Below are 20074 nucleotides of genomic sequence, written 5' to 3'. Positions count from 1 at the left end.
CGGCAGACAGCACGCAGCTTCACACATTCCTCGTATTGGTGCTCCTCCCACAGCAGAGATAAAGTGGTGATCAGACGTCTCAAGATACACACAGAGATGCACCTTTATTATTCAGATTACTGGTAAGATGCCTATATCGATAACAAAAGTTATCCGTTCATTTGTAACGGCTAGTTATGTAGAAAAAAAGTCAACTGTTTGATGGCTTTGCTTCGCGTCCTGAACTCCACTATAGAAATGCGGGTTTTGTATATTTCCACTTGTTAAACTATTACGGTACTTCATGAATAATTGGAAAAACAGCCCATTACAGAAACTTTCTTAATATGTCGCCTTGACGCTGCATAATCATTTTTCTTGTACAGTAGTACCTCGCATAACATAAACCTCCTTTTACATAAATTCCACTGAACATAAAGAATTTATGTAAAGTTTTTGCTTCGTATTACAGAAGAAATTCCATATAACATAAAGCATCAAGTCAGTGCAAGTCTTTTTTTTTCAATCAACTTTATTAATGCCTCAAGTCAGTGCAAGTTCAGACTAACACTTGCTGACACCTTCTGACGCTTCACGCTCTCATTGGCTGATTTTCGGGGCACCACCTACGCTCTCATCTCATTGGCTGAGTTACACAGCATGTATGTGAGTTTGTGTTAGAGACAGGCTTGTCCCTTCAAACTCCTTCCTCTTCGTAGTCGCCCTTAAACTAACTTATAAACAATTAAGTTAAGTTACAAATTAAAATTTTGCACACAGCGTTATCGTGTAGTGCATGTGCGTTTGTCTGTGAGACCAGCTGACTCTTAGACTCTTTGAATCGCATTTCGACTCAGAATTCCTCCTCCTCCTTCCTGCCTCCACTTGCGCTCCTGATCAAGACTTCTCGTGAACGGTAGGATTGTTTTTGTTTTTCAGTTTTATTCATTTACAGTAATCTTATTTATTACCTTATTTTATATTGGAATGTTATTGTACTATGTTTATGCTAACGTTTTCTTATATTTTCCCACCATATTTGGTGGACTTTGAATATTCTGAAGTGCCAAAGTGGTGAGTTTGGGAAGATCTTGGAACGGATTAGGCTATTTACATGTATTTTACGCTTCGTATAACATAAAAACCCTATAACATAAAGGTTCTCGGAACGGATTATTTACATTGTAGGGGCGTCTACTGTATATCTGTTTGATAGCAAATGCATTTGCAATTAGCTAACTGGATGTAGTACATGAACTGTGTGTATAATGAATACTATGTCTTACTCAGTTTATGTACACAGCTTTTGAGGAGTTATGTGTAATTATCTTTTTAATGCCATATTTAATTGAATTGTGAATTGTTGAATGATATCAACTACTTTGATTGCAACATGTCACAAACAGCAATTCCTTAACTGTATAATAGAGTGAAAAGAAGACATGTTGAAGGACAACAGAAACCCACCCATCCTCACTCCGGTCGCGGTTATGCTGGAGCCTATCAGGGGTACACCCTGGACTGGTCGCCAGCCAATCACAGGGCACATATAGACAAACAACCATTCACTCTCACATTCATACCTATGTACAATTTAGAGTCACCAATTAACCTAACATGCATGTTTTTGGAATGTGGGAGGAAACAGGAGTACTAAAATAGCAAACCCACGCACGCACAGGGAGAACATGCAAACTCCACACAGAGATGCCCAACGGAGATTCAAACCCAGATCTTCCCGATCTCCTGACTGTATGGCCAACATTGTAACATGCCACCGTGCCACATGTACAGTATGTATGCCTATTCCATTTCCTAGTCTTGCTGTAGCACACAGGCTGGATGACAAGAGGGTTCACTCTGCTTGTGTCTGAGCGCATTTGTTGTAGAGTCAAATTAAATGAAAGAGTGAGCCTCCTGTCAGCTATTCAGCGTCTCACAGTACGTGGAGGCCGGGGCCCACTACGTAGTGATTGAATACACTGAGTGCTAGCTAAGAGTTAGCAAGCAAACACTGATATGAATGAAAGCACAAAAGTGAATATCACAGTTCCAGTGTGGATGTGTTGTAGGGCATTCGTCCCGGCGGTTGGCGCTCGATGGGGCGAAGTGATCCCAGTTATCAGCGAAGTAAATGTATCGTGGCGCGAGCTGGCGATACAATGGGTATATGAAGTGAAGACGCCCCGCGCTTCGTAAGTGCTATAGTTGGCACATTCTGTGCCTCACAGAGATACAGTGGCTCAAATGTGAATGTTAAGCTTAATGATAATACTGTTGAAAAAAAGGTTGATAATTATCGACGATAATCGAAAATTTGTTATCGTGACAGGCCTGAGTCTAACACAACATGCTAACACTCTGCTAGCTTATTTCATTATCGACATTAACCTAACAGGTTCATTTCCATGATACACAGCCTAGCTAGGCTACAAAAACAGGTCACATATTGACACCCTTTCGTTTGCCTCTCTTCTCTCACCATTCTCTCTTTCCTTTTTTGACTCCCAGGCTTTGCTTTACTATGCACTGGCAGCATAGTTTCACTCTCTATGTAGCTATGGGGAGGTGGTCAGTCAATATGGAAGCTTACTCTTGGTCAATGTGGATATTTAACTCTTACTACCAAATACAAGAGATTGTTTTGTTTTCTGACTATATTGACTTTTTAAAAAATCACAACCAGACAGAAAAATTACTTTTAACCTTTTTACTGGGGCCCCTGTCAGTCAGGGAACCTTGTAATTGTCCTAACATTCCCCCCTTTACGGTGCCCGTGACTACGACACACCTTACCCCGGCTTGAGCCATCGGCAGGTGGAAGGGGAGTAATGTTGTCCACTGTTTCAGCCTCAAAGAAGTACCGTATATCCACGAATAGCTCTCAGTTGCAATCTTGTGTCTCTTTTGGTCTGCCATTTGTGGTTACCCTGAACTATTTTTATCCTGTGATCGCTTTCTTAGTGGAGACGCTGCCTTGTTCAAGATAGCAGCTCCACCTCGTGTTTAAACTAAAAAGTACAAAACATTTAAGCACATGCTATATGTGGGCGACTGTCCATTATACTTGTTTTGTTAGACTTCGATACAGGCCAGCTAAAAATGGTTAGAGGTCAGCATTTGGCCTACATGTAAAAAATGCAACACTGACATCGCCAATAAAACACACGATTTAAGGATTTAAGGAAGAAGTAGTCACTGATGCAAATCTAATCGCTTTATTTTTGCCCTGGCTGGTCCACCTGTATTACAGACCACAAAACAAGTAACAAGATGTACTGTTGTATAACTGTATGAGTAGGGAAGAATGACGATTGTGGCGGATGCTATTATCCCCCCTTGTCTTCCTGCAACCACTTCCTCCTTTCACTGGCCCTCTCACTCCACTTCTAAATGGGTTAAAAATAAGCCATTGTTACAAATATACAAAAGGGACATGGGAGGTTTATTTATGGTAACGGGAACATTGCTATGAAATAAGTGAAATTATACTTTTCTATTGCAGTATGGTTATATTATTTTGTCATTGTGCTATGGTGCTGCACCATACAAGTCATTTTTGTTAAAAACAAATATTCTATTCATATGTATTTTATTCAAGCATCAGCAATAATCATGTGAGCCAGTTAGCGAAAAGGTCACAATGCAAGAATCCTGGAACTCCATCCAGCAATAGTTTTGTCCATGGTTGAAAATATGTGTGACATCCCAGTGCACTACTATTCAAAGCAAATTTCAAAACTTCTCATGGCACTGAACAGTGCTGACTGGAGCCATCATAAAACTGGCCAGAACAGTCTCTCCTAAAAATGACAGCTTTTCTCATTTTTACTGGCCGTCTTAACACATATGTTAGGACCTGATATTGACCAGCCATTTGTTCAGGATCAGCTGCTAACATTTGTTTACAATCAAAAGGCAAAACCCTCCAAATGAGGCCAAAGTATATACAAGGTATATTAGGAAAGTTTTGCGATTGGTGTCACAAAAGATTTATTTCAAACCCAAACTTCAAAGTAACAGTTCTCCCCTTCAAAGTATTTACCCCGGGATTATGATTTGAAATTATGAATTGTGATACCAGTCCTGGAGCTTTTCTGACACACCTTCATACACGAGTTTGGAACCAATGAAGGAACGTCAATGTGACTAACAACTGTTGACTTTAACTAAATTATTATATCACAAATGCTCATATTATAGCTATGGTGTTTATTGTAGTTATTATTATAGTACACCAGTAGTTGAGACGAAGCTGTTATTTCTAAAATGTGAAAAGTCATTTACATAACAGCTTAACTTTTAAACTTTAATCATGATTTGGAGTGCATGAAAAAGTGGACAGGGAAAACGGAGCTCTCTTTGACCACATTGTAATCTACTAACAAGTACATTGCACAACACAGCAACAACAGAACCAATGTTGTAATAGCAGTAAGTAGCAAACTGCTCAGCAACAGCATTAATAGTCCTGATGAGTAATACAACAGTACGGCAAGTGTAACATGCATGAGTTTCACACCAACAGCTGAGTAGCTCTACCAACATTCTAAAGTGTATGTAGAGGTAGATCAAGCTGCTGGATGATGAGCACTCTGGATACTTCAAATGCAGCTACTCCAATCTTGTTGAGTTGAAACTACAACAAACTACAACAAGTGATTGTTTGCATGTTTTTGACACTGCGCTAATTAGAGTTGCTTGCTTTTTTAGATTAGTGGTTAACTCAATAGCGGAATCAACTAGAGCATTTAAGGTGAGTACGAACACCATCATATTTCCTTCAAACTGTCATAACTTTTTGTATTTTGTCCAAAAGAATCAAATAATCTCCTAACTTCCTGTTGCTCCTGGAGAGGATCACTCCTCAACTTTATTACTGGAAGTGTTGTAATAGTGAGACCACTACATATTTTAGTGGTCCATAAAATTGGTGGACCAGTCAGGACACCTCTCCTATTATGTTAGTGTGAGCGTAACTGCTAAAATTGTCTTGGTAATTTATGCAGCAGTGCTTGAACCAACAATACAACTGCTCCTACTGGTACTTTGGGGAATTGGGGGATGATTTTCTGTTAGTTCCTGAAAACATACCAATTATATCCTCCAGTAACTGGAATCAACAAGCCTATTGGATGTCTGACCACTGATTCACTTGAAAAATCTGATCTGCCAGCTGTTTTTGCTATCTTACTAAATTCATTCACAGAGATTTTCCCCTTGATTTGTACCGGTCTGTGTGTATTCATAATGGGAGCCAAGAACCAGTGAGCACTGTTATGCAATGGCCACAAGCAGGTTCACTTGGAGGCCAAATTAAGCACTCAGACCTCCAGTCATTGGGGTTGACTAAATGGATTTAAGAGTACTTGTTTTTGTACATCTGGCATTCATTTTAGTTCATCACTGTGAATAAAAGTGTTGTTGGCATTTAATTCAGTGCTGGTTGCCTTAGGTGTTGCAGAAAGTGGGCTATTACGACTATCTGATCGCTTAAATTGCATTTGGAGAAAGTAATCCGAGTAATCCAATTGGATGGAGATGCACATCAACAGGAGATTAGACATGGTTATTTTTCTTTAGCTGCATAATAAAATATCTCCTATTTGTTACGGCAGGGGTTGGCAACCTTTAGCATCAAAAGAGCCATTTCGCCTCCTCTTCCAGTAAAACAGAAAATAGTTGGCAGCCGCAAAACATGACACAGCTAAATTGTCATCAATATCCATTCCATTTGTCCTTTCCGTGACTTGCACTTCTTTGCAAAGAGAGGCATTCTTTCATTTTCTGAATAATTTCCTGTTTATTTTTTTTAATTCGGAGAATAGATGCTCTGATATTTTTATGAATGATTCTTTCATGTATTCTCCATCTGTGAATGGCTTCCCATCTCATGTGCACCCCAGTGTTGCCAACTTGGCAATTCTCGCTAAATCTGGCAACTTTCCAAACCCTCTTAGTGACTTATTTTCTCAAAAACGACTCGCAACAAATGTAAAGACTTTTCCTGACATCGTTGGAGGAATTTTCTGGTATCTGGGGACGTGAAAGTGAAAGCACATATTGTTCTGATTGGTGAGTGTAGTCAGCTGCCGCAGCACACTATCTGCCTCGCCCAGAGTCACCACCCCGGCGATTAGCATGTCACGGGCTCTGAGCACATAGCTGCAGCGTGCTTCTCGTCACAAAACATGTTGCTATGCTTGTTTTATTCTTTTACTGCGCAGTAACTTGCTTCAGACTCAACTCAAAAGTCCTACCGCCCCCTCCCTTGCTCATCCAATCAGCAATCAGAACTTGACTTGCGGCGAGTCGGATATTTAGCATTTCAATGCACATTTCCCCTACTTTGGTGTTTAAAAAAAAGACACGCGCTTGGCGAAGGGAGCCGCAGCAAGGAGGCTGAAGAGCTTCATGTGGCTCTGGAGCCGCAGGTTTCCAACCCCTGTCTTATGGCTATACTATACTGTGCCATCAGTTGCTCCTCACTTTCCCTGAAAACAGTAAGTCGCATTCCGAACTGTACTATATTAGGAACATTTCACTTTAGAGGTCTGTTGTAATCTAACCCCTTATAATCTAATTAAGATCCGCTTTGAACACAACATGTCACCGAGCAAAGCATCCCCCACAGAGCATGCATTGAAGGAAACCAGAACACACTAACAAACCTCTCAGACATGGTCAGCCTGACACAGTTCACCCCAAACGCTACTCCCTTTTCTCATTTTTTCTCACTGAGGTCCCCAGGCCCCCCCCCCGAAAATAAGAATATAATGCTCTGTCTTGTATGTGTCCTGACCCTTTCTGTTCACTTGAGAATCCCCAAATGACGAACACGTATTTGGACAACTAATGGAATTCTGGTGGATTCTTTTGCTGCCATACAAAAGTCGTTGTCACTGCCCTGCATCCAATATTAAACCGGACATGTCAGGCTCGGTTCACACCAGGTATAAGTATGATTCCTACCTGAACATGGAACATGGAATAGCCATTCGTCAGACCTGATAAAGGATTGGTTCAGACCAGGTATACAAATGATTCAGGCCAAGTAGAACAATGATTCCGACCTAATATATAGGTGTGATTCAGACCGAGCACAGGCAAGATATATGCAAGGTATATGCATTTTTCAAGTACGACCTGGTACAGCCATGATTCAGATCTATTATAAGTATGGTTCAGACTAGGGCTGGGCGATGGAGCAAAACTCATATCCTGACATATTTAAATTGACTATCGATATACAATATATATCCCGATATTTTTTCCGCAAAGTGAGCTTAGACAAAATCAAAGCCAAATATGCATGTTAAGTTGTTTTATTAAAATAAATACTTAACATGAGGATGTTTTTTGTAGTTTTAAAGCTTCATGCAAGATGCACATTAAAAAAATATATTTTCTAAACACCGCTAAAATAAAGTAGGCTCTTTTTGAAATAAATATAGAAAAAGTCAAATATAATCTTTGTCATAACAAACCTTTGGTTATGCTCAAATCCTCAGCTAATAACAAACGCACAAAAGAACAAAATATAAAGGTGTTCCCGGTTTAAGAGGAAATAAAAAAATGCACAGGCATGGTTAACACCTGCTAGGGATGTGCCAAACCGATCTTCAGGATCGGGCTCGACTGTCGATCCTCTGTATTTTAAAGGTCAGATATCGGCTTCCGCCACGAGATTCGGACGATCCGTTTACTTATTATGTTTGTAACTCTGGGCCACACTCTAACATGGTAGGTGCGGTAATGCGCCTCAAAGCTGGATGCCACACGACTCCCGCCACCCGCAAAAAGAAGAAAACGCAACACCATCATGGAGGCATGTCCGCAGTGTACCGTGATGAAGTTAGTTTCACGTTGGACGTTAAATATTTGGCTCTGTAGCTACAGCGGGAGTTCCCCCTCACTGTGCCCTAGCTGCTGTGTCATTGTGCTGGGAGCTCACACAGGAAGTGCTGCTCTAACCCCTGGTTGTGTATACTAGAGACCGTCACTAAATTACTATTGCGTTGAAGAGAGTTAGTTAAAAAAAATGTCATCTTCTAAATCGCACTACAAATTTATCTATAACCACGTCAAATGATTAGTCCTACCCTAAAAGCATTTTGCATTTATTGAATGGACTTTTATTGAATCTTTTATTGGATTAGGGACTTGACTCACAGAGTTTTGTTACAAAACCCAAACAATATTGATGGTCATGCGTAATAAAAAAGTAAATTCAGAAATACTTTGGTTGCATTATTCTTAATGCTTTGAAGAGCTATTTTCATAACCATACTCAATTCCACAAATTCATGGTTGTAACAAAAGCTTGTTATAAAAAAAAAAAGGATTGGTACTGGATCGGATTGTAAAGACTATTATAAAAATAGGATCAGAAGCCAAAAAATGGGGATTGGGACATCCCTATTTCAGACCTGTCAAAGCAGGGGTCCCCAACCAGTGAGCGGGAAGCTTTCAGGTGCAATGATAAAAAAACATTTAAAAAAAAAACTTTAAAAAAATACATTTGTAAATAACTACATCAAATTTTTGTAAATGCATATCAATTTCGGAAATATGGGCCATTATTTTATTTTAAAAATAATATACAATTCATGGTTTTCCCTAGGATTTTCTGAAGCTGCGGTGGTGGGCTGCATGGGACTGCCGCCACTGTGTCGTGCCGCTGCAGCGTCTGCAATTTTTTTTTATTATGACAAATAAAAAATTTTTATGACTTAATTTAATTGTTAATGTATTTGTTTAAAGTTTTTCAACAACCAGCAGAACATGAACGGAGAACATTGCAAAACTGTTAATTTAATGGCAAAGTTGCTGAGAGTACTTAAGTGAGAGTTTAAAATGTTGAGCCTCTTTTTGCTACCTTACCTATTTAGTCCAATAGTACTATGCGACTATTAGTACAAAAGTACAACATTTTTCATTTTGTATTATTTGGGAAAATAATTGTTCAATAATATATTTATATAGAGAGAGATGAGCTATTTTCTGTGACTGCCAACATTTAATTGTAGTTTATTTAAAAAGTACATCTCCACTCAGTGTGCTCATTTGTCATTAAATACAGGTGTCATGTTTGAATAGAACACTTATAAAAATACTAAGAGGTGAAGCAAATATTCTTTGGTGAGCTACTCAACATCAGCTGGTGAGCTAATGCTAGCATAGGAACTACCTGTTGGAGACCCCTGTGATAGCATCACAGTGTCTCAAGCTGGACACACTACGTGTTTGTTGAACAACTCAGATGCACATTTAGTGTTTTGAAGACAAGCCATAAGTATCATAATGATAACAAGGGAGCAAGATTGCTAAGTGACACTAAAAAGTAAGTTAGAATGGACATGATAGCCACTTCTAGCTTGCCCATGATCTAGCTAGCTACCGCCAGAGAGGCAGTGCAAAATGGGTAAAACACACCAGAAAGTTGAATGAGATTGAAACATGAGCGGTCACGCACGCTGGCATAGCTAGGCATGTGACAAGTTGTCGTCAACTGGCTACACATTTTACCAACAATTTTTTTATTTGCACGATAAGGAATACAGCGAACGTCAAGACAAGACGCGAGTGCCGCATTGAGTGCCGCGACATGAGCACGTTTTTTTTAAATAAAGTGCAGTGAAACATTTTTATGATATTTTAAATTGTTTTCAAACTAATTGTGGTCAAAATGTGCTTAAATAATAAGCTACAGTATAAACTGTATGTATCAATATAGCATGTGCAGTATATGCATTCATACAATATATTACTTAACATTGTTTTCAAGTTCATTTTTAAGATGTGGTGGATTTTATTTTGTAGTGGCGGGCCACCACGATCGATTACATGTAGCAGAAACCCTGCAGTTACAAATCCCATAGTTTTTGCATGTACATGTTGTTTTTTGAAAGCGGCGCCCCCTCTACTTTGGTCGAAGGTCCTTGAATGCACCATTGTGCGTGTGCTAACTTTCTTCCACGCTGCACAGATAGACTACTATCCTGTATTTTTACCGTTTTTCTTTCACCTAATATTTGGTCTCAAATGCTGATGCCATGTGGGAATGCATAAAGGTACTGTAAGTTTTAAGTGTGCCCCACACACCCCCGGGAACACAAGTCGGTCCGTGGGTCAAATAAAAAAAAGGAATGATTCTGAACTGCTCGAAGCATGATTCAGACCTGGTGTGAGACCCACCCAACGTGATCCAATCGCAACAATGAATCCAGTCATTAATGGCAGGTGTGAATACAGTGAGATGGCTATACCACATGACGGGGTTATCTGTGGTGCATTGGTTCTTATTATTTTCGTCAGGTAACTCATGTAACATCCTTTTGGCAAGCAGAAGTAAATACTTATTAGAATGTCACGTTACATTGCACTAGGTGTTGAAATGTCTATCAAGATATAAAGTATTATATGTGAAAATAAAGTAAGTACCTTATAACATGCTGTATTTATTTGGTATTTATGTGCAAAGTAAAGGTAATATAGCATGTAAAGTGCCAAGTTAAAATGAAACCGCAAGTGTAAAGTGACGTACTTAACGCTATCTACTCGCGATGGAGTCATTTATGCCAGCCCTCATGGCTCAGTTATTCTCCACAGGGACTAAAATAAGAACACTTTTTTTCACCTTAGACGGGGTTGGTTGTGGGGAATCTGTTATGAAACAAGGCAACACTGGGGAACAAGTGACGATCAACATGGCAGCCAAAACTTCTATTTATATCCAGTGGGAGAGAGCGCCCTGGCAAAAGAAGACTGTTCCAGTCAAAGTCACAATGGGACACTGGACTGCACCACTACGTCTGGGAAGTGGATGCTTCCCACGGACAGATGATCCCAGGGTCAACTTGCTGAGAGTCCAGATTCAAGCTAAGATTGGTTTGGACTGGAGCTTTGTGCCAGATGGACAAGGGTGGCACTCCTCTTGAGTGCCAGCAACAATACAATGTTGCTCTTTTCTTTCTAATATGCATTTTGTAATTAATACAGAACACTAATCCAATTGTAAAATGCATCAATTTACACAAACGTATCTCCTTCCTGAGTAATTTCCATACTGTGTGTCAGTCTGACTTCCTGTTCCTTGCGGGCAAAACTATCAATCAGCCTCTGGGGCAGTTATGACTGAGCCCTATACCATCTATCTAGCAACAGGTTTTTACAGTTTTTGTATGACTTGGTTGTCGTCAAAAATCTTTAAAACATTTTGCCTCTGGTTTCGTACAGTCTCGGTTTCATCTATCAATCCATCTATTTTCCTCCGCTTATCCGGGTCCGGGTAGCAGGTGTAGCAGTCTCAGGAGGGAAGCCCAGACTTCCCAGTCACCGGCCACCTCCTCCAGTTCCACCGGGAGGACACCAAGGCGTTCCCAGGCCAGCTGTGAGACATAATCCCTCCTGCATGTCCTAGTTATGCCCCGGGGCCTTCTCCCGGCTGGGCATACCCGGAAGACCTCATGCTTGAGCCACCTCAACTGGCTCCTTTCGATGTGAAGGAGCAGCGGCTCTACTCTGAGACCCTCCGGGATGACTGAGCTCCTGACCCTATCTCACCTTGCGGCCGCAGCTCCAATCGGCTGCCTCAGCAATGGAGTCATGGAATATGGCAATTCGGACTCAATATCCTCGTCCTCCCCCGGGATGCAGGCAAAGCTCTGCCAAACTCGACGAATGGGAGACTCTGCCAGATGTTCCCAGCACACCCTCACTACACGTTTGGGTCTCCCAGGTCCGTCCGGCATCCTTCCCCGCCATCTAATCCAACTTATTACCAGGGTGTAGGGAAATGATCCTCTCACCAGCTCGCCGCCTCCTCCCTACAACAACTCTAGAGTACAACAAGGTCCAGCCCCTCCCAAGGAGTTTGGTTCCAGAAGCCAAACTGTGAGTCGAGGTGAGTCCGACTATGGCTAGTCGGAATGTCTCAACCTCTCGCACAAATTCGGGGTCCTTCCCCACTAGAGAAGTGACAATCCATGTCCCAAGAGCCAGATTTGGCTACCAAAGACTAGGTCGCCCAGGCCGGGCCCCATGGGTGAAGGCCTGACCACCAGGCGCTCGCCTGGAAGCCCACTGGCTCTGCGGTATCCCACATCCGGGCGAGGTGCGGTCCCTCTTGCGTTTATTCATAGAGTCTTCTAAATCACTCTTGGTCTGGCCTGTCACCCAGGACCTGCTTGCCTTGGGAGACATTATCAGGAACATATAGTCCCAGACAACATAGCTCCTGGGCTAACTCGGGCACTCAAACCCCTCCGATTCACGGAGGAGCTGTCTCAGTTTTTATACAATATTGCACGTTTCCCTGTACTGTATCAGTCTGCCAAATCGAGTGGCTCAACAAAGCACCCTACGCGTTGGTGCTCAGCTCACTTTGTTATTAAGTGCCACCAGCCAAGGGGCCAAAGGAAAATGAGCCAGCACTTTGATAAAGAGTGTGAGACACACGCTTGAATTTGGCCTTGGGATGTATGGGAAGTCATCATCACTAATAATACGTTCCATCCAGTCGTCATTTATAATGATTTTGTATTGTTTTCTGAATGTAAACCTATAATTATTCTTAATAACATATTTTTTGTTTAATTAATTAGATTTACATTATGCCCTATGAGAAAAATATGTTTCCCTTTTTGTCAAACCTTTTGGAACAAATTCATAAGAAAAATTAGAGCAATGTAAAAATGTTTCTTAACAGCACACAAACCACCACCAAGGCCGATTTGATGTTGGCCTGAGACTTTTGCATTTAATATTTTAACACTTACCTAGACTCCATTTTAATGTGAAAATTTTAAATAATAAAGCTTCTATTAACTTTATGTACCATGTTTTCTTCTACTGAGTTGTACTTAAGCTAAGATTTTAGCGTTGGCATGACCATGGGTAAAAGAACTGTAACAAAAAAAAATAAATACCAAAGAAGGTTAATAAGCAGACTGAGACCCAATGTAAACCTAATCCAAAACAGACTCCACAAACTACCAATTTATGATTGCATCTTCCAATGGTCACCATAGTTCACCAGTTTGTTAGTTTGTTCTGCTACAACTCATCTTCTGTAGTTATATTAAATGGAACTGTCGCAAGAAACAATGGTTTATAAAAATACATTTAACTTGTCTTTTAACTTGAGGATATACTGGCTCTTGTCTTCTATTCTGGGCAAGTCGGATGTATTCCACACAGGTAAATTCCAGTCAAACTTGGACAACGCCACTAAAATACATCACTTCTTCAATAACATAAAGACAATTTGCTTACCTTTTCTTGAAATGAGCCATCAAACGGCCTTTTTCGTCCAATGTGTGCATCCCTGGTAGGAAGATGAGAGTCTCATGCTGCCCTATAACAACACTGGTCATTCACCAGCTGCTCAGCTCTCAAATAAACGGAATCAGAGCGCACACACGAACTTCCTGTTGGGACTTTCAAAACAAAACAAGCAGAAAGTATATTAAACTTAAATAATAACCTAAATAAGTACGATAATAAGTAAGTAATTAGCGCAGATTTGGCAACTTTCTTATGAGTTTGTGTAGTTAAATTGGTTTTATTCTCTATCTTTGGTTTGATTAGATTGTTTACTGTGTTGTTCCAGTATTACCTTAGGATTTACAACTTTAGCAAGTTCATAGTCTAGCAGTCAAGACCAGTTGTCGCCCACTGTATCACAACTAATATCAGCTACAAAATAAAACAATACAGTATTTATCCATGTCGGGACAAAAGAGACTTCAAAAGAACACGGCAGTCTGCAGTAAAGTGAAACAGTGCCACCTGCTGTTTGTAAGTACCTAATGTATAATTGTGCTAAATTCTTTCACACGGTTTAAGTATAAAATATTTACAAAATAAAAATACATTATACTAACAAGAACTGATGTTTGTAGACAATATACATCTCCTCTTGGTTCATTTATAAGAGTTCAGTTACTTTTTTCCAAGTTTATCTGAGTGCAGTAGAAGCTATGCTAACTAACTGACTTTCTATCTCTTGTGAAGTTTTAACAATTTTAATTAACTTTAAGAAGCCTTTTAACTAGCGGTTTGAAAAGAGAATTAGGAGATGTTCACATGGCAAAAATGTTAAGGGACAGAAGTCTAATAAAATATATAAATGTAGAGCAGCGAAATAAAGCAACAAAATTACAATTAACTACTTACAATTAAGTTGTTTAAAATGGAACTAAAGTGGGGAAAAGTTGTGAGTGGATAGAGAAGGACCAGGGGAGTAGTAACAGGACTCCACATAGAGAAGTTTGAAGAACTGAAGGCCAACTATCATCGGGATTAGAGATTGTTTGCCTTTAGAAATTAGGGAAAATCAGAAAGAGAATCGGTGCTATTGCAATTTAAAGAAGAAATAATACCAAAACCTATAATGACTGGACATATAAGTTTAAATGTGATAAAATCAAATAGAATGTGTATTGAAGAAAGAGGTGGATAACAGACTTTTTAAGTGAAAAATAACAATGAAGTATATACAGTATGGGGGAATTAATATTAATTTGTTTAGCACTCACCTGGGTTGAAAAAAGTGAGCCAAATAAAGCAGTTGTATGTCCAGACTCCACTTGTGTGTTAATAAAAAAATGTCTATTCAGTTACAAGACAGGATTTAATATTTTTAGATTAAATAAGGTAGGCATTACTGTATTGTAAAGTTGATTTGGGTACCGGTTAATGTGGTATTTTTTGGGGAACCAATTAGCAGATAGGTATGCAAAGTATGAAACAAACAAAACAGCAATAAATATGGAAATATTAGGGTACACCCTGGACTGGTTGCCACACATTGCCAAACAATCATTCACACTCACATTCATACCTATTATAATTTAGAGTCACCAATAAACCTAACATGCATGTTTTTGGAATGTGGGAGGAAACCTCCTGGCTGTGTGGCCAACATGCTAAAAAAGGAAGTGAGAATTAAGGCTGGTTTAGCATCTCGATTCACACTCCACTTCAAAAGGTGGCGGTAATGTACACCAAGAGTTGCTTGCCAACCGCCAATAAACAAAAAGGAGGAACCAAACTGTGGTGCTAGTGATTTTTAGTGCGCATGCTCCGCCGAAAGTCCCGGCAGTCACGTGACACGAGTTTAGGAAGCTGGTCGAAGTTTGTGCTTCCTTGAAGTAAAACCTGCGACTCTGCACAAAACAATTCGCCGAAAGGGGGCTGAGACGTCACCGCAGCGCTACCAGAATTCTCCTCTGGAGTTCGGGTAAGAGATCGAAACCAGTAATCGGGGCCCTTTACCTTTCCCAGCCGTGGACTTTGGGGTTTCTACCATGTTGATGATGATGATGATGATTGAAGCTAGCATGCTAACAGTTAGCTGGGCAGTGGTGTCAGCAGCTGACGTTAGCTAGCATACCAGAGCAGTAAATAGTCTCACGCAGTGTTGATCGGTGCACTTCCCCACAGGACATACCGCTCCGAAAACAACAACCAGCTTATCAGCCTAGCCTTCCCTCTCTGCAATACTACTTGCATTGACGCTTGTTATCGTAACACAGCAAAGATTGTGAGAACTGTCAAGTGCGAATATGCTGTCAAAGTGGGATTTAGCCTTCCTGAGCTAAATACATGTACATGTTGGTGGCAAACTCCAAAACAACCCGTACCTTTAACTTTAACAGCAATGCACTTTCAGCCATAAATGGACAATAAATCACGTTTTGTTTGATATTGGCTGATAAATGGGTGACATTTGAATATCCACTTGTGTGGATATATATATATTGTGGAGATATAGGGTAATGATTACAAAAGTGCACTTAATTGACTAAGTATACTGTAAAAAAAGGGCATTTTGGATAAAACACACAAACATTATTCTGTTCCTTCCATCCATACATCTATTAGTTATCTATATCGCTTGTCCTACTGCTGGGTTGCATGTGACGTCGTGTCAGTTTGCTGTCATCACAGGCTCAAACAAATGGGTGGCCTATTCGTAGCTAGAATTCATGTTAAGTCACAGCGAAATGCATACATGTGTTGTTCTCGCATGTGGAAATTGTTCAAACAGTGTTTTAGTTTTCAGTTTGTAGTAAGATAGGCCATCATCGTAAAGGAAAGAAGTTTAACAGACAACCAAAAAATTCAAGGAAAATGGCTGCTGAACCTGTCTCTCAGAGTGGAGCTGAGTCTGAACACGCTCCAGTTTGCAGTGACCAACAACAAGCAAAGTTTATACTAAAACCCAAGTTATCAAATTTTTCGAACTGGGAAGTGCTCATGAAATGGGTAAATGTAGAAAGAATTCCCTCAGAACAAAAAGCTATAGTTGTCATTTCGTCATACCGCATCATCTAAATGTTCCAACTGTATAAGTGCCAAATTATTCAATAAACACTAGGGATTTCCCGATCCGATCTTCAGGATCGGGATCGGCTGCTGATCTGCTGTATTTTGAAGGTCAAATAACATCGGCTTCCACCACAAGATTGGGCCGATCGGGCTGCCGTATAACGTTCGTAACTCAGGGCCACACTCCAACATGGTATGTGCGGTAATGCGACTCAAAACTTGTTGCCACTCGATTCCTGCCACCCGCAAGAAGAAAACGCAGCACCATCATGCAGACATGTCGCGGTGTACCATGGTGAAGTTAGTTTCACGTTGGACATTGGATATTTGGCTCAGTAGCTACAGCAGTAGTTCCCCCTCATTGTGCCCGGACTGCTGTGTCATGGTGCGGGGAGCTCGCACGGGAAGTGCTGTCGTAACTGGTGGTTGTTTATACTTGTTTATACTAGAGTTGATTAAAAAAATGTCATAAATTCTAATTCACACCATAAATTGATCTGTAAAATGTCAAATGATTAATCCTGCCCTATAAATATTTTGCATGCCCATTTTTTCCCCAATTTTATCTTTTATTGAATGGACTTTTATTGGATTAGGTCAAAAGTGTCAAAAGATACTTGAATATTCTTCATTGTCTCCTAGATTTACCAATTGTTTACTTTGAACAATCACCTAGTATAAATAATGTGTCATAGTTCTGTTACAAAAGTATTTAAACAAGTAATTACAATTGCCACATAGCTTGCGTCAGGGGTTAGAAAGACACACACTTTTAACATCATAATTGTCATAAGAATTGTCACACTCTTTGATGAATACACTTACAGTCATGTGACGCTTATTTTTAACAATGTATTCTAAACCAAATTGGACAGAACAGTTATTACATCAAGACCTACCTGACAAGGTGTTTTGTTCATGTTTGTTTTTGCTGTGCCCTTGACAAACACACAGTGGAACCTCTGTTAGCGTCATTAATCTGTTCCAGACGGTCCAGCTCAAACGCATACGCTAAACCAGGGGTCACCAACGTTTTTTCTTGCGAGAGCTACTTTTAGAAAATGAAAGTGGCCACGAGTCACTCATTTTTGTAGAAATGATTTTCATACCTTATTTCAACCCAAACAGATCAAATATGCTTGTTTTACCAAAACATTCACAAAATGCTGGTATCCACAACTCACATTTTATGTTTCAGAATACTTTTCTTTCTAGTGTTCTCACATTATTAACTGAAAACCTGAATGAAAAGCAGGCTTGCGGGCACCTCATGTGGTCGTGGGGTGCCCGCGGGCACCACATTGGTGACCCCTGCGCTAAACGATGACATTTTTTCAATAAGAAATAATGCAAATCCAATTATTTAATTCCGAACACCTAAAAATGTTAACACAAAACAATAAAAAAAAATGTTTTTAGAATTTTACAACACCTTGATTGAAGACTTGATTAATAGAAATTGATTGATTGACAAACACAGCTATCTGGGAGCGGGATCCACACGGACACCTTCATGTTTTGCTATGAGTTATTTCTTTAATTTAATAGTGTTTCTCACCTTCTTTATCAAAATACTGGCACCTGCAACTTTGTTTGGCTTCATTGTGGGTTGTTTTGCAACCATGATCAATAAGAAAAACAGAGACATGTGTCGTAAATGTGTTACTTAAGCAAAGTACTACAGTCAACCTCTAATGGCATCATACACTTGCGACAGAGCTGGGTGACAATGACATTCAATTCCAGTTTCCAGTTCAGAGCACGCAAACAGGCTGCTAACAGCGATTTTTTTGTGATTAAATGTATAGTCCACACACAGATGGACTCACACAGTGTGTTAATAACGCGACACTACGCGTGCCATATTGTACGCTAACCGGGAACGGTACGCAAACCGAGGCAAAATTTTTGAGTAACTATTTGACGTAAAGAGAAAAAACATAAACAGGTTCCACTGTAGTTACATTTTTCAGGTATCAATTTGATGCCTTTCTGTTTAACGAACTTCATTGACAGCCATAATATGTTTACTATGAGCTCTTTTGGACAATACCATCAAATGAAAAATGCACTCAGTGAGCGGCAGATGGTTTATAATTATCTTTACTTTAGTTTACTAGCCTGTACTTGGGTGCTGTTTTGCCAGACAAGGTAATCTGCATCAAAGCATGTAATTGCACAGTTTAATATTCAGCGAAGGTGGTCATTACATGCTGCTGGCGTGTGATGGGCCAAAGTCGGCTGTTTCAATCAATTATTGACCAGATGGAGACAAGAGCTGTTCACTTTATATCTTCTGTTGGATGAGAAGATAAAGCTGCGTCTACTGTACGTCAATTTAAGAGACTCGTGGAAGATGCAATAGTGACCTTGTTGATAACCGATATTTATGATTTTTATTTAGCTTGATGTGCTATACCTTTTGGAATAAATTAAGTGGAAACTGTGTACCGTAAAGCACCGTGTATAAACCGCACTTCTTTTTCCACTGGTAAGAAGCAAAAAATCGGGGTGCGGTTTATACCCGATGACAGGTCTGTGACCAGATGCAGAAATTGACGAGAAGTCCATTTTAGAATAGCCGTCTGTGGGTCAGACAGTTGCTTTGACTTCAGCGCCCTCTGCTGTACAGTTGCTGAAAATGCTTGCGTATGCAACTAACTTATCTGACGGCTGTCTGTATTTTCACACAGTGAAGACATCTCTGAAAATTGCAAATTTCTTGATTTTGATTTATTATTATTATTATTATTAATCTGTGCTTAGCCATAATATTAAAGATCTAGATGCCGAAGTTCAGATTTCTTCTTTATTCTTCTTTTTGAAATTGCATAGTACCTTTACGCATGTTGATTTGAGATGAAAGAGCTGGCAAGCATTTATGATCTAAAAAATTTTTTTCCCCGCCGTGAGCCTGAAAATGGGGGTGCAGTTTATAGACAGTGCTTTACGGTAATGCAAAAATGATGCACTTTTTTTACAGTAATGTTCTTTTTTTTTTTTTTTTTTTTTTTTTTTTTACATTTCTAGTGCAAGCATATTATAATTGTTTGCATCATATTACCATATTACCGTGAAATACCTGTGCGTCTTACAGTAATGGTAATGGTTTAATTAATTTTGAACATGCATACAAGTTACACCTAATTACATCACATAGTACATTTCACAGTTCCACATGTCCAAAAAGGAGTAGGAAGAAGCAAAGCTTATTTAATCCTACCCCTCATTCGTTTCACATCAGTTGCAATTCATTTGTTCACCTCCTGTTTTCCAAATGTAGTCTTTGCCAATTGTGAATAAATAGGAAAGTGATAGGGCAATATAACAATGTGGTGCAATGACAGTCAAGGTTTATACTTACTGCAAAGAAATTATATAGCAGACATAATGATAATAACTAAATAATACTAAATAATAAATAATCAATAGGGATGTCCGATATTTTGCCGATATCCGATATGCTGATATTGTCAAACTCTCAATTTCTGATACTGATATCAGCTGATACCGATATGTGTAACATGACATATCTCCTGTCGTGGAATTAACACACATCTGTTGTGAAGCTAATGGATACAGTATCAGCAATTTGCTTCTCAACATGGCTATAAACAACATTGTACAACATTGTAAAACATCTGACAAACACTTGGGATTAGCCTTAGGCTCTGACGGTTGTTTTAAAAGTCAACAGAGTAGCTATTTAAATTTTTTTTGATCATCAAAAAGTCCAGGGAAAAAAATCAAATGTCATAAT

The 20074-nt window shown here is 39.6% G+C and overlaps 2 protein-coding genes across 2 annotated transcripts in view; one reads left to right on the top strand and one right to left on the bottom strand.

Annotated features, from left to right (window-relative positions):
* calcrl2 (calcitonin receptor-like 2) overlaps positions 1-13408 on the bottom strand; it is a 35341-nt gene extending 21933 nt beyond the window's left edge. Inside the window, exon 1 of the mRNA XM_054770681.1 lies at positions 13255-13408. Coding sequence (XP_054626656.1) covers positions 13255-13355 — 101 coding nt within the window. The 5' untranslated portion in view covers positions 13356-13408. The remainder of the gene's footprint in view (positions 1-13254) is intronic.
* Positions 13409-15077: 1669 nt separating this feature from the next.
* Positions 15078-20074, top strand: part of itchb (itchy E3 ubiquitin protein ligase b) — a 42636-nt gene continuing 37639 nt past the window's right edge. The window contains exon 1 of the mRNA XM_054770669.1: positions 15078-15223. The gene's annotated coding sequence lies outside the window, so the exon portion shown is untranslated. The remainder of the gene's footprint in view (positions 15224-20074) is intronic.

This window comes from Dunckerocampus dactyliophorus, chromosome 1, assembly GCF_027744805.1.
Source record: "Dunckerocampus dactyliophorus isolate RoL2022-P2 chromosome 1, RoL_Ddac_1.1, whole genome shotgun sequence".
NCBI lineage: Eukaryota > Metazoa > Chordata > Actinopteri > Syngnathiformes > Syngnathidae > Dunckerocampus > Dunckerocampus dactyliophorus.
This window is presented reverse-complemented; position numbering and strand designations above follow the sequence as displayed.